This window comes from Euleptes europaea, chromosome 21, assembly GCF_029931775.1.
Source record: "Euleptes europaea isolate rEulEur1 chromosome 21, rEulEur1.hap1, whole genome shotgun sequence".
In the NCBI taxonomy this organism is placed as follows: Eukaryota; Metazoa; Chordata; class Lepidosauria; order Squamata; family Sphaerodactylidae; genus Euleptes; species Euleptes europaea.
In genome coordinates this window covers 18,345,464-18,360,413 of record NC_079332.1, presented here as the reverse complement: position 1 = coordinate 18,360,413, position 14,950 = coordinate 18,345,464, and the positions used below count along the sequence as shown (strand labels likewise).

Genomic DNA, 14,950 nt, shown 5'->3' with positions numbered 1-14,950 from the left:
CAGGCTGCCCCGTGGTGACAACCCCCCCTGCTGCGGCTGCCAGCGAGCAGGCCTGGGAGCCGCTCCTTCCCTCTGCTTCGGCCTGTGCTCCATATTTAGGCTGCCTCCACGTGGGGTTCCTCGGGGGTTCGCATCCGGCATGCTGATGGGAATTCCTGGAGGATCCGTGCTTTCCCTTTTTGGGATGTCTGAGCAGCGCCAGCCCAGGAGAGGGACAGGCAGAGAGTGGACCAGTCCGGGGGGGGGGGGAGTTTGAACCATTTGGGGGAGTTGATGAGGACCAGATTCTTCCCTCCCCAGGCTAGCTGCAAGCCCTCCTCTCTTTCCACAACAACAGAGTGTGGACCGTTCCTTCCTCCCCCTGCTCCCCCCCCTCTTGCTATGCCACTCAACAGTTATCTTTTCCCATTTATGGACAGAGGGAGGCATTTATATATATATATAAATATTATTTACAGCACTTTCTCAGGAGCTGGGCTGAAACGGAAGCAAAGTCCTCCTTGCCGAGAGCTGGGAAAAAGCCGTCCCTGGACTCCCGGGGGATGGAGGCCATTTAAAATAGCCGCAAAAGGTGCATAAACCCCACTGGTGCGTGTGGGGGGAATAGGGTGTGGCCTCTCCATCCAGGTTGCCTGGGGAATATGTGCCCCCTGACCCCCCCAGCTGGACTCCCTGTCCAGGTTGCCAGCATGGTGTAGTGGTTAAGAGCGGTGGTTTGGAACAGTGGACTCTAATCTCAAGAACCGGGTTTGTTTCCCCACTCCTCCACGTGAGTGGTGGATGCTAATCTGGTGAACTGAATTTGTTTCCCCACTCCTCCACATGAAGCCTGCTTGGTGACCTTGGGCTAGTCACAGCTTTCTTAGAGCTCTCTCAGCCCCACCTACCTCCCAGGGTGTCTGTTGTGGGGAAGGGAAGGTGATTATAAGCCGGTTTGATTCAGCCTTCAGTGGTAGGGAAAGTCGGCATATAAAAACCAACTCTTCTTCTCATAGCACTGAATGTATCTAATTTTATTTTTGAGCCCCACATCCCAAAGCTGGTGATAGATAAGCCAGTTTTATTGCAGAGGGGAAATGGGGTGGTGGTCTTTCTCTGTTCATCATCCTCTTCTTGATCTGACCTCCTCCTTTTTCTGGAAATCCAGCTGCCTGAGAAAGCAGGAAGGGGTTAAGGATGGCTTTATCTCTTGTTTGGACCAGAAAAGCTCAGTTTCTGGAAAGTTATTTAAAAAAGAGAGAGAGAGAGAGACTTATAATTGTTGAGCCGGCCCACTGGTCATCTGGTTCATGAGAAATAAGAAGTGCATCCTTTCTTGAGTGTGGCTTTGAAGGTTGGTGGTAGTGGGGGACTAATTCCCAGCTCCAAACGGGACTCAGTAGTGCGTGGGGGGCACTCCCCCTGTACTCTCCGGGTGTTCCAGGAGGGGGCGGTGTCTTGGGCCCCTCCCCATTGAGCCTCTTCTCCTCTATATAGGGGGTCGCGGAGGCAGCGTGCGCCTGGACTGCCCCAGCTCTTAGCTGTTCGGGTTCCGGACTCTCCTGCACCTCCTCTGCCTTCTTCCCCGGACCTCTGTAAGTACTCTTTGACAGGCAAAGGAGTTTGCCGGCTGCTGTGTGTTAAGGGCTGCTTCCTTCGCTGTCCCCCTGTCAATCTGAATTAATTGCTCTTCTTCATAAAAGCAGTTGAGTTGTTATTTTCCCCTGGGATGAATGCACGTACTGCCTTCTTCCTTTTAAAGCAATTCCAGGATGTGAGTTACTATCAGAAAAAGTTTGAGCCTGCTTTTGGGAAATTCACTGGTATTTTTTTAATGTGCAATTTAATCAGCAAATAAATTAGTATTTATTGTTACCCTCAACTGCATAGAGAACCAGAGGCAAGCTGCGTAGGGTGTGTGGCTTGTTCACTTGCAAGGTACAAATGTGAGACTTTATAGATGTTACAGGAGGCTCTAAGAAGCAAGGAGTTGCCATTGGAGATGCTACAATAGCAATAAGTCCCTGTCAAGTAGTGGGTATCGTTTAACTCAGCAAATTGCTTCCGTGGGTAACTTAAGTAGAAACAAATTGGTAGATAGCTCCTGATGACAGCCGCTGAACATGAAGCTGGATCTCCTGTTGACAGGTGGAAGGGCCTGGCGAAAACATACACCCTTGTCTACTTGTTTGCTCCTGTCGTGCCGTGTTGGGAATAAGCTTTGCCGGAAAGCGTCAGCGTCCCTTTGTCAAAACGGCCTCTTGCTTCGGGAAGACGGTCAGCGCAGAGCCGAGCGGAAGGGGCTTTTTTGTGCCGTATTCTGGCGGTTGGTTCTTTTCCCCCTCTGAGAGGTGGCATGACGGAGGGTATTCCACCACAGCTGGAAGGCTGTGAATAGAGGTAGTCAAAAGTCGGCAGATGGCAGTAAAGAGGGCTTGCGCCGATATCCCAACCAGCCTTTTGCCCTCGTTCCTGGGAAGTAAAGGCAGGCGAGCCTCTGCACATCCCAGGCATTGCGGCCAACCTGGCATGCACCCTTGCCACATACATGCTAATCTCCTTCTCATATATAACATGTTATGTGTATGCCTGGAAAGGTATTGTGTGAAGCGGTTGCAAATATTCCTCGATCTCGGGGGGAGAGGGGGAATTGACAGATAAGCATGTTGTTTTGGAGAAATGTCTTCGGCTCCTACTACCAGCCTTCCAGAAAGCCCATCTTTTTAATAGATGCATTTCTTCCCCCTTCTTGCAATTTCTCACTGGCAATGATCCGCCACAGAATGCAAACCGAGCGAGTCTCATGAGCATCAGCGCCTCTTGGCTTTGGTGCTCCTGCCGTAACTGCAATGGCTCAAATGTCAACAACTGCTTTTTTTGTGTGTGTCGCCTTCGCAAAAGACTTTGTTATTCCCTAAAAGGTATTTGTTTTGAACTTGTTATCATTACGGGAGTTATTTTTTTCCTCTGCCTTTTGGCGGATCTGCTAGTTACAAGAAGAACATGGCCTTATATGGTAGCCTACGTGGATAGATGCAGCCAGGGCCAGAGCGCTCTTGCAGATGGTTTCGACTCCGCAGTGAGGGCTTTGAAGCTGGCTTGGCTTAGAAGCAGCCAGGTCCAGAGATCTCCCCCCCCCCGGGGCCCAATTCCAGGGCAAGATGCTTGTAAGGAAAGAAGCAGGGAGGGCATGTCGGGTGAACCCAACAGCAGGCCTCTCCAAATACTGAGTGCCGCTCAACACCCACAAAGTGACCCTCGGCAGAGAATCTCAGCACCTTTTTCTTTTTGAAGTTGTATCCTATCCAGCACCAAGAGCTGGTGTGGTGCATGTGAGTTAAGAGCTGGAGCTGAGAGCCAGAAAGACCCTGGTTCAGATCTCTCCTCTTGTCCCTCTTTGGGAGGGGCCTTGGCTCAGTGGCAGAGCCTCGGCTTGGCATCCAGAAGGTCCCAGGTTCAATCCCTGACATCTCCAATTAAAAGGCCCAGGCGGGAGGTGATGTGAAAGACCCTTTTCTGCTTGAGACCCAGCGGTGACCGATCGGCATTGCCCTGGGTATGTAAGAAAGGGCCACGAGAGCCACCCGATGATGCAACCCTTCTCACAATCTGCCTAAATTCATAGGGAGTCATAGAATCAGCATCGCTATCAGATGGCCATCTAGCCTCTGGTTAAAATCCTCCATGGCTGGAGAGCCCACCACCTCCCGAGGAGGCTAGAGGAGACCGGAGTTAATGGAGGTGGAGATTCTAGAAGCTTCCCCTCGAGCAAGTAGCGGAACCTCCCCCCCACCCCGGCCACCTTTTTAGTTCCCTTCAAAAGCCTTTGCCCTAAGCGATCACCTAGGTGAGCCTAGTAGGGCAGTGATGGCGAACCTTTTAGAGACCGAGTGCCCAAACTGCAACCCAAAACCCACTTATTTATTGCAAAGTGCCAACACGGCAATTTAACCTGAATACTGAGGTTTTAGTTAAAAAACAACAACACATACATTAACATCTTTTGCCTTAAAAGAAAAACACAATAACAGAGCTTTCAATGATACAAACAACTTTTTATTGAAAGCTAAAAGTTTGCATTTGGCATGCTTTTGAACAATTAATGTTTGTTCAAAGCCCCTAAGCTGGGCGGCGGAGAGTCCAGGGAAGGCAGACGTGACGGCTGCTCAACTTACCCGCGCGTGCCCACAGAGAGGGCTCGGCGTGCCAAGTCCGGCACGCGTGCCATAGGTTCGCCAACACGGTAGTGGGATGGGGTGGGGGGTAAGGAGGGAAGGGTCTTTCTTCAAGAAGATGGGGGAACGGGGGAGAAGGTTGATGGGGCACTTGTAGGGTTGCCAACCTCCAGGTACTAGCTGGAGGTCTCCCATTATTACAACTGATCTCCACCTGATAGAAATCAGTTCCTCTGGAGAAAATGGCCGCTTTGGCAATTGGACCCTATGGCATTGAAGTCCCTCCCTTCCCCAAACCCGGCTCCCAAACCCTCCAGCTGGTGGTGAAGAGGGACCTGGCAACCCAGTGCTTCAAGCAGTTGCTTCAGTGGCTTGGCTTTGGCTTTGGCTCACACTCCCCTGCCCCCCTAAGGAAGCGTGCTCTGGATTCCAGTGAGGAGGAAAGCAGAGCAAAGCCCCTATGGTCAAGGAGAGCTTCCTCAGGTAGGGCTGCCAGCCTCCAGGTACTAGCTGAAGATCGCCTGCTACTGCAACTGATCTCCAGCCAATAGAGATCAGTTCCCCTGGAGAAAAACGGCCGCTTTGGCCATTGGACTCAATGACCCAAAAACCTCCCGCCGGTGGTGAAGAGGGACCTGGCAACCCTAGGCACTTGGAAGTTGGCATCTCTTCTCCAGTTGGCTGTGGAGATGTGGGTGCAGGGGAGGCCTCTTCCTAAAGCCGGGCAGCTCTCCCTCTGGAGCACCAAAGCCAACTTCTCACCTCTCTGTGGGTCTTCGTGGAGCTTGCGTGGAAGGAGAGCAAGAGCTTCGTGGCAAGGGGGGGGGCAAGAAGGCCCCAAGAAGGAGCCGTGCTTTGGCTCACGTTCCCCCGCCCCCCTAAGGAAGCGTGCTCTGGATTCCAGTGAGGAGGAAAGCAGAGCAAAGCCCGCCTGGATCCAAGCTGGGAGAGCTGTGCAGAGAGCCGGGTGTGGCTGCTGCACTCCCGGCGTCCAGATTCTGCGCCCCGTGCAAGGAGGGCCTTTGGGTGGAGCGGCCGCGTCACCAGAGTCCCTTTTCCTTTGCTGTAGGAACTTAAGCACAAGGCAAAAACAAACAACCCCCTTTTCTGTCTTGTTGGCTTTTGCTTAAGTTTCCCCTGTTGCTTGTTAAATTGGTTCTGCTCCCCGTGGTGGTTCCCGTACAAACACACACACGAAGCCAGTGTGGTGTAGTGGTTAAGAGCGGTGGACTCTGATCTGGAGAACCAGGTTTGATTCCCCAATCCTCCACATGAGCGGCGGAGGCTAATCGGGTGAACTGGATTTGTTTCCCCACTCCTATACAAGGAGCCAGCTGGGTAACCTTGGGCTAGTCACACTCTCTCAGCCCCACCTACCTCCCAGGGTGTCTGTTGTGGGGAAGGGAAGGGGATTGTAAGCCCATTTGATTCTTCCTTAAGTGGTAGAGAAAGTCGGCATACAAAAAACCAACTCTTCTTCTTCTTCCTTCTGCTGCGTGGGACCCTTGCTCCGTCAAGGTCAGTCTTGTCCCCTCAGACCGGACGCAGCTCTTTAGAGTCTTTCTCAACAGCTCCTACTTGATTGCCCTGAGCTGGACGGCCCAGGCTGGCCTGATCTTGTTAGATCTTGAAAGTGAAGTCGGGTCGGCCCTGGCCACTATGTGGATGGGAGGCCACCAAGGAAGCCCAGGGTCGCTGTGCAGAGGAAGGCACTGGCAAAACCACCTCTGCATGGCTCTTGCCTTGAAACCCCATGGCGTCGCTGTAAGTTGACTGCGACTTGATAGCAACCCCCCCAAAAAAACCCAACCCAAAACTACTTGATTTTTTTAAAGCTGGCGATGCTGGGGATTGAACCTTCTGCCTGCAAAGCAGAGGCTCTCCCACTGAGCCACAGCCCCTCCCCAATTTGTAGTCAGAGGCACCATGATTATGTGGACAGCTGGGCCATTTGTTGCTGTTTGTTTGCAGAATTACACATTTGAATGGGCGTGAGCTGCTTTGAGCAATTGGTTGGGAGATGTAAATTGTGAAATGAAGCAACTGTCTTTTTAGGTCTCTATGCGCTTTTAAAAAATGTTTCTATCCCGATAGTTTTCTTTGTTTCTTTGAATAAGGCATAGGGTTGCCAGGTCTTTCTTTGCCACCAGCGGGAGGCTTTTGGGGCAGAGACTGAGGAGGGTGGGGTTTGGGGAGGGGAGGGACTTCAATGCCATAGGGTCCAATGGCCAAAGCAGCCCTTTTCTCCAAGGGAACTGATCTCTATCAGCTGGAGATCAGGTGTAATAATAGGAGAACTCCAGCTACCACCTGGAGGCTGGCAACCCTAGTGAGACACCTTGACTATATTAAAAAGGTGGGGGTGCAGATTTACTGAAGGCTTGAAAGAAAGAACAAATGTCTGAGTTGCCTCTCTACCAAGAGTCCATTGTTGCTCTATTCTAAATGGGTAATGTAGCACCTTAGAGACCAATAAGTTTTTTTGGGGGGGGGTGTTGTGAGCTTTCGAGAGTCAGAGCTCCCTTTGTCAGATACTTCGAGCTCTGACTCTCGAAAGCGTATATCCTGAAAATCTCTCAGGTGCTCCCGGACTTGAATCTAGCTGTCCTGTTGCAGACCAACACTTCAGCCCTCCAAAACTATTGAAATGAGTAATGTCTGTTTGCTCTCCCCCCCCTCCCAGGTGCCCATTGAGCCAGGATGGCACAGAAAGGCCAGCTCAGTGATGATGAGAAGTTCCTTTTTGTGGACAAGAACTTCATCAACAGCCCCGTCGCGCAGGCAGACTGGTCAGCCAAGAAACTGGTGTGGGTCCCCTCAGAGAAACATGGGTTCGAAGCCGCCAGCATCAAGGAGGAGAAAGGGGAGGAGGTTCTGGTGGAGCTGGCCGAGAATGGGAAGAAGGCCTCGTTCAGCAAGGATGACATCCAGAAGATGAACCCGCCCAAGTTCTCCAAGGTGGAAGACATGGCCGAGCTGACCTGCCTCAACGAAGCCTCCGTCCTGCACAATCTACGAGAGAGATATTTCTCAGGCCTCATTTACGTAAGTCTGAGGTTGGCCACTGGTTCTACTGGGGGGGGGGGGCTGTTTTTAAGTCCCCTTCCCCTCCTCAAGGAGACTGCTGGTTAGAACATAAGGACACAAGCAGAGCCCTGCTGGAGCACAGGATCAGAGTTGAAAGGGACCACCAGGGTCATCTAGTCCAACCCCCTGCACAATGCAGGAAATTCACAACTACCTCCCCACCCCACACATCCCCAGTGACCCCTACTCCATGCCCAGGAGATGGCAACAAAAACCCTCCAGGATCCCTAGCCAATCTGGCCTGGAGGAAAATTGCTTCATGACCCCAAAGTGGCAATTGGCACTACCCTGAGCATGCAAGAAAGGGCCACGAGAGCCAAATATTGACGCTACCCTTCCTGCCCTTCCTTTCATGATCTGACTAAGTTCACAGAATCAGATTGCTGAGAGATGGCCAGTGAGGGTCCATCTAGTCATAGAATCATAGAGTTGGAAGGGGCCATAGAGGCCATCTAGTCCAACCTCCTGCTCAATGCAGGATCAGCCTAGAGCAGGGGTCTCAAAACTGCGGCTCCAGAGCCGCATGCGGCTCTTTGGCCCGTTGAGTGCGGCTCTCCAAACTTGGTTCGGAGCCCCTGCTCTTGTGCCCTCTCGCGCCGGCAGCTGGGCTGCGGAGCCGGCGCGCCAGAGAGAGAGCGAGAGCGGGCGAGCGGGCGTGCTGTCTCTCCCCCCCCCCCCGCCGTGGAGAATGGCCGGGTCCCCCTTTCCCTTGCCCTCAATGGTTGGGAGGCTAAAGCCTCCCCTCCCCTCCAGCCGCGCGATTGCTGGGTGGGCGGCTCAGCAGTTCCTGGGCCCTCCCGCCTATCAGCTGTTGGGTGGGGCGGGCTTCCTTTGGTAGACCTGGCCTCTGGCTGAGTCCCATTGGGAGGCCATGTCTACCCACTGGCTTTCTTGGCGGTAGACCTGGACTCCGAGGAGGGGAAAAAGTCCCCCTTCAGAGGCCAGGTCTACCAATTGGCTTCTATGGGCCTCCGGAGGCCAGGTCTACTGCCAAGAAAACCAATGGGTAGACCTGGCGGAGGCCAGGTCTGCCAATAGGCTTTGATGGCAGTAGACCAGGCCTCCAGACGAGGACTCCGGACGGGGAGGGGGAAAAGGCAGGGACTTACAATTTAATTTTTATCAATAAATAAGATCACTATTAAGTATGATATCAAGTTTTATTCAGTGTAACTATAGTTTAATTAAGACTTAAAACTTTAAAGTTTAATAAGTTAATAAACAGTGTACCTACCTATATAGTTTGAGTTTAAGAAATTTGGCTCTCAAAAGAAATCTCAATCGTTGTACTGTTGATATTTGGCTCTTTTGACTAATGACTTTGCCGACCCCTGGCCTAGAGCATCCCTGACAAGTGATTGTCCAGCCTCTGCTTAAACACTGCCAGTGAGGGGAGGTTCACCACCTCCCTAGGTAGTGGATTCTGCTGTTTAACAACTCATACTGTAAAAAATTTCCCCCCTAATATCCACCTTTCTGCCTGCAATTTAAACCTAATATTGTGAGTCCTGTCCTCTGCTGCCAACAGGAACAACTCCCTGCCCTCCTCTAAGTGACAGCCCTTCAAGTACTTCAAGAGAGCAATTATGTCCCTCCTCAACCTCCTCCAGACTGAACTTGCCCAAGTCCCTCAGCCTTTCCTCGCAGGGCTTAGACCCCTGATCATCCTCGTTGCTCTCCTCTGCACCCGCTCCATTCTGTCTGCATCCTTTTTGAAGTGGGGCCTCCAGAACTGCACACAATACGCCAGGTGTGGCTGACCAATGCGGTGTACAGTGGGACTATGACATCTTGCAATTTGGATGCGATGCCCCTGTCGATACACCCCAGTATCACATTAGCCTTTTTTGCTGCTGCATCACACTGACTGCTCATGTTTAGCTTTCAGTGCACCGTACCCCTAGTTCAGCATCCTATCTCACACAACAGCCAACCAGTTCCTCTGGAGGGCAAACAACAGGGCATAGAGGCCAAGGCCTTCCCCTGATGAGAATGTAGAAAGAGACCTGCTGAATCAGACCAGTGAGGGACCCTCTAGTCCAGCATCCTGTTTCGCACAGTGACCAACCAGTTCCTCTGGAAGGCCAGTAGCAGAGTGTAGAGGCTGAGGTCTTCCCCTGAGAAGAGCCCTGCTGGATCAGACCAGTGGCCCATCTAGTCCACCATCCTGTCTCCCACAGTGGCCAACCAGTTCCTCTGGAGGTCCGACAACAGGGAATAGAGGCTGAGGCCTTCCTCTGATGTTGCCTCCTGGCACTGGGATTCAGAGGCTGACTGCTCCAGGAAAGGTGTTGGTGGGCTCCCTGGTGCCCATGGGCACCACGTTGGGGAGCCCTGCTCTAGAGCCCAGGTTTTTTTTCTCTTGTTTTTACATCAATGGAGGCAGAATTGAGTGTGTGGCTGTCCTCCCCAGCCCCACCAGAGTTGGCCTTCTAATTTATTGTAGCCTTCCCCCCCCCCCCCCGCCCCAGCAAGGAATTTTATCCAGTTATGCAGTTTGCCTGTCATCTGGGTTTGGAGCGTGAGCGTTAAATTGGCCCTAGTTGTGATCCTAAGGAGAAGCAGGAGGCCCTCCTTTCTGCCAGGCACTCTTGCAAAGGGGGGGGGGTCATTTGTCCTCCACGTTGGGCTTGGAGCCCCCTCCCCGGTGCTGGTGTTAGGGACCCAGCTGCATAGCCTGGGGTGGGATCTGCAGTTGCAGCATGCACAGGCCTCCTCGAGTGAAAGGCTTGTCGAGGAAAGGGGCGGCCCTTGCAGACCCCTGGATGAGCGGCTGCTGCCTCCCAGCTGCGGATGGACTCAGTGTGGCTCTGCTCCGGTCCTCCGAGCTGCCAACAGACATTTCTGCATTTGCAGAATGCCTTATAAAGTGTTTACTTTGTGTGAAAACTTGGGCCGTGTCCTAATATGGTCAAGAAAAGGGAAATCCCAGACTGCAGATGGGTGCTTCGGGACATCGTTGATTTAAAAGATCAAGCACGGAGGCTTGCGAGTAATCGCATTCTTGCGAGCTTCAATAAGAGATTAGGAAACCAAGGGGAAGAAAATGAGCAGATAACGCCCATGATGTGCTAACCAGGTGCTCTGACCCCAGTTCTCCCAAGCCGGGCATGGGGAAGGGAGTGGGAAGAGGAGGCAGAGAGAACGCACAAGCCCTTTGAGCAAAATTGTGGCATTGTGTGTCCAAACCAGGAGTCAATTGGCCCTTGCAGTTATTGGCAAAATCTTAGAATCATAGAGCTGGAAGGGACCACCAGGGCCATCTAGTCCAACCCCCGTACAATGCAGGAAATTCACAGGTACTTCCGAACCTCCATGCTTCCCCAGTGACGCCTGGTCTATGCGGAGAAGATGGCAAAAAGCCCTCCAAGATCGCTGGCCAATGTGGCCTGGAGAAACGTTGCTCCAAGGAAGGAAGAGCCAGCCTGGTGTAGTGGTTAAGAGTGGTGGTTTGGAGCGGTGGACTCTAATCTGGATAACTGGGTTTGATTCCCGACTCCTCCAGTTGAGCGGCGGAGGCTAATCTGGTGAACTGGATTTGTTTTCCCCCTCCTACACATGAAGCCAGCTGGGTGACCTTGGGCTAGTCACACACTCTCAGCCCCACTTGCCTCACAGGGTGTCTGTTGTGGAGAGGGGAAGAGTAGGTGATTGTAAGCCAGTTTGATTCTTCCTTAAGCAGTAGAGAAAGTTGGCATTCAAAAACCAACTCTTTCTTCTTCCTCTTCCTCCCCCTCCTCCTCCTGACCCCAAAGTGGCAATCGGCATTACCCTGGGCATCCTGCTGCAGTGCTTCCTTGGAGGGTTGTTGGTTTAGCCCCAATGGCGTGGTTGGCACTGCAAGGTTGCCATGAACCATCCAGCGGTCACAGGGACATCTGCCGGCTCGCCCGCTGCCTTCTTCTGAGCCCCACCAGCTTGGGAAATCCCTGAGGGTTTGGGGGCGGTGCCTGAGGAGGGCTGAATCTGGGGAGGGGAAAGAGCTCAGGGGAGATGCGATTCCACGGAGTCCACCCTCCTCCGAAGCTGCCTTTTCCTCCAGGGAAACCTAGATCTGTAGTCTGGAGATCAACTGCAATTCCGGGAGGACTCCAGGCCCCATCTGGAGGATGGCAACCTGAGACTTGAGCCCGGACTGGCACAGCGGGGGACAGGTTGCTTGGCTGGCTCCTGAGCCATTTGAACATCACCCTCTGCCCCTGGTTGGCACACTTTTTCAAAAAGCGTTCTTGCCTTCATGCCAGAGCAGGCGATTCTCTGATCTGATTTGGGGTCTGTCCTGAATGCATGAGCGGCAAAGAAGGCCATTTGTTGACCTGTGGGCATGTCCAGGGAATCTTCCAGGGGGCACAGCCTCCCCCCCCCCCGCCTCCCACCCCCCACATCCCTCCGCAGGGCAATGCCAAGAGGGTGGTTGCTGGCCCGCATTATTGACACACCAGGATGAGTTTTTCCCCTTTGGAGGAAATGCTTGTTGCCTGATCTCAAACAACAAGCTGACTTTCGACACTACAAACATACCTCATTTGAATCCTAACATTCCTTTCGCTTCTTCCACACGGGGCCCAAAAAAGTCTCCCCCACTACAGAAGCAGGAGAAAGAAAGTGCGGTGGGGCACAGAGGGACGGCTTCCGCATGCTCTGTCTGACTATAATCTGGGAGACCCAGGTTCGAATCCTGCTCTGCCCCTAGAAGCTTGCTGGGTGACCTTGGGCCAATCACACTCTCTCAGCCTAAGCTACCTCACAGGGTTGTTATGAGGATATAATGGAGCGGGGGGAGAACGATATCAGCTGCTTTGGGCCCCCATTGGGGAGAAAGATGGAGGATACGTATTTGTTTTTTGTTTATTCAGTTTATACCCTGCCTTACTCCCCAATTGGGACCCAAAGTGGCTTAGATTATTCTCTCCTCCTCCATGTTATCCTCACAACAACCCTGTGAGGTAGCTTAGGCTGAGAGCATGTGACTGGCCCGATGGAAGTTAAAAAAAAAAATCTGAAGAAGTGGGCTTTGACTCATGAAAGCTTATAGTGAAATAAATGGTGCCCTCGGGCTGTTGTTTTTCTTTGCTATAAGAGACCAGCCCTTCTGCATCTGACCAGTTCAGTCCTGCGGCACAGAGCGATGTGCCTTTGGTGATGGTCGGACGCTAAACGCTCCGTGTTCTGCGGCCTTCCTTTCAGACTTACTCGGGGCTCTTCTGCGTGGTGGTCAACCCGTACAAGCAGCTGCCCATCTACTCGGAGAAAATTATCGACATGTACAAAGGGAAGAAGCGCCACGAGATGCCCCCACACATCTATGCCATCGCCGACACAGCATATCGGAGCATGATGCAAGGTAGGGTGGCGGAACCAAGCCTTGCCCTTCTGGAGTGCCAGCGTGGTGTGGTGGTTCAGAGCCGTGGTTTGGAGGGGTGGACTCTGATCTGGAGAGCCGGGTTTGATTCCCCACTCCTCCACGTGAGCGACGGAGGCTAAGCTGGTGAACTGGATTCCTACATATGAAGCCAGCTGGGTGACCTTGGGCTAGTCATACTCTCTCAGCCCCACTTACCTCACAGGGTGTCTGTTGTGGGGAGGGGGAGGGAAGGTGTTTGTAAGCCTGTTTGATTCACCCTTAAGTGGTGGAGAAAGTCAGCATATAAACACCAACTCTTCTTCTCCTTCTCTGCCCAAGAGGCCTTAGCATAAGGCAAAGCTCATCTGCTGGTTGCAAAATGTGGGTGCCATGTAGGATTGCCAGATACCCCCTCTTCTCCGGCAGGAGGTTTTTGGGGTGGGGCTGTGGCAACAATCCCGCGTCATTTCTGGGCTTACCCTGGAAGTGCTGCATTGCCATGGGATGCTTTAGCACTGAAATAGCGTTTGGGGAGGGTTTGAGTGCTAAAGCATCCTGTTGCAATACGGCGCTTCCAGAGGTAAACCTGGAAGGGACGTGACCGTGTCACATGTGGCTGTTCCCTGCTCCGAGCAGGCTGATGGATTGGCGGGCAGTTGCCAATCCAAGCAACCTGGCAACCCTATGAAAGGCAATAAGGAGAAAATGGAAATTTCAGAGCCCCGGGGGTCAACCCAATCTTGTTTGGCTATTTTTCATTTCAGTGGGGCTTGGGCAGGACAACTTGCCCATGGACTGTGCCCCACACGGTTGCCTTTGGATACCGAGCACCGAAATATCTTGCCCCCAACTCGTTGAGGCTGCCTGCATCTGCTAGAAACATTTTGGCACCGGCCCCCATTTAGGACCGTGATGTGACTCAAAAAGGGAATGCTGTTTTTGATCTGTGCATACGCCAAGGGTTGTGTGCCAAGCTAATAGTTTTGGCAGATAGGGGCATGGAGAAATGCTCCCTGTGGGCCAGGGGCGGCTGGGGACTTGAGGTCCCTTGGCAGGGTTGGCATCTCCCCTCTGCATTAGTGTGGGTTTTGTCTGGTGTTGGGGAGTGGGCACAGCTGAGTGGTGGAGCAGGGCTGGAAAGGATTTTCTTCTGTTGGAGACTTGCAGAGTCAAAGGAGACTGTGCTGGACTATGGGGGTGCAACAATCCAGATGTCAAATAACCACAGCACCTAAACCTGACATCTGGCACTTGGGCTGCTGCAGAGAGTAGGGAGCAGATTTCATATCTGGCTTGTAGAAATGCTCCTCTTGCTGGGATCGATGAACCAGTGGTTGGCTCCCTATAAGGCAGCTTCTCATGTTCATACCTGACTGGCCAGTTGGCTTCTTTTTGAGGTGCCTTCTTTTGGCTGCTGGCCGGGAGGACGGCTGCTAGGCTTCTGGATTTAAACTCTGCTCCTTTTGCACTTTCATGCAGCTGTACTGGGCGATCCAAAAGAAAGGGAAGAAATGTGTGAGGCAAAGGGGACTGGGAGCATGGCAGGAATAAAGAATTAATCTGTACTTGTGCTGGTTTTGGATGACTGGCACGGTCCTTTCAAGGCATGCTATGGCTGTATTCGCTTTTACAATCCTGGGAGAGAGGGGAGAGATTTATCTCTCTGCAGCTATGGTGTTGAAGACAGCTTGTGAAGAAAACACTCACAATTTGAGAGAGCTGTGTTTTGGGGGGTGGAGAGGGGGTGGCTTTTTCACATTTCCACCACAAAGAGTCTGGTCGAAGAGTCAAGCCTTTTTTTTCTGAAACTGATTGGGATAGGCTGCATCGCCTCTGCACCAAACAGCACCTTGCTCTGGGACAAAGGATGCTCTGGCATCAGCAGACCTGGGTTTTAGGCTGAAAGATACTCCTGGAATCGTTCTCTGCATCCCTTTAAGAATTAAGCGTCGTCTCTGGCAGGTAGCAACTCTGCCATCTGTTTTCAGCCAGTTCATAAAATCTGTTTATTGGTTGGGGGGAAACCCCTGAGCGGAAAATGTTCATTTGAATAGGACCTTTTAAATTCTGAGTTTTAAAGCAGGGTTCGGTATTTTCCTGGACGTGTGGGTGGGCACACTTTGGAAAACAATGAGGGGCACTTTCCGGGTAACCCTCATATCTCAGGCTTGCAAACTGTGTAAACCAGTTTGTTCCACCAAACCCGGAGGCTACGTGGGCGATGCCTTCTTTTCCCACTTCAACCCTACTTTGGGGTTTGTCTGGCTGCAGTGGGATTCTGAGATAAGAGGGGCATTGTGGAGCTTGAGGGTTTCATGTTCCTTTCCACTGTGTGGAGAAGATATCCAAGGGAAGTTGGTTCTGC

General features: G+C 52.3%; 1 protein-coding gene across 1 annotated transcript in view; it reads left to right on the top strand.

Annotated features, from left to right (window-relative positions):
• The first annotated feature begins 2,881 nt into the window (after nucleotides 1-2,881).
• Nucleotides 2,882-14,950, top strand: part of LOC130492718 (myosin-11) — a 79,668-nt gene continuing 67,599 nt past the window's right edge. The window contains exons 1-3 of the mRNA XM_056866481.1: nucleotides 2,882-2,900; nucleotides 6,838-7,199; nucleotides 12,429-12,585. Of these exons, the coding sequence (XP_056722459.1) occupies nucleotides 6,855-7,199; nucleotides 12,429-12,585 (502 nt within the window). The 5' untranslated portion in view covers nucleotides 2,882-2,900; nucleotides 6,838-6,854. The remainder of the gene's footprint in view (nucleotides 2,901-6,837; nucleotides 7,200-12,428; nucleotides 12,586-14,950) is intronic.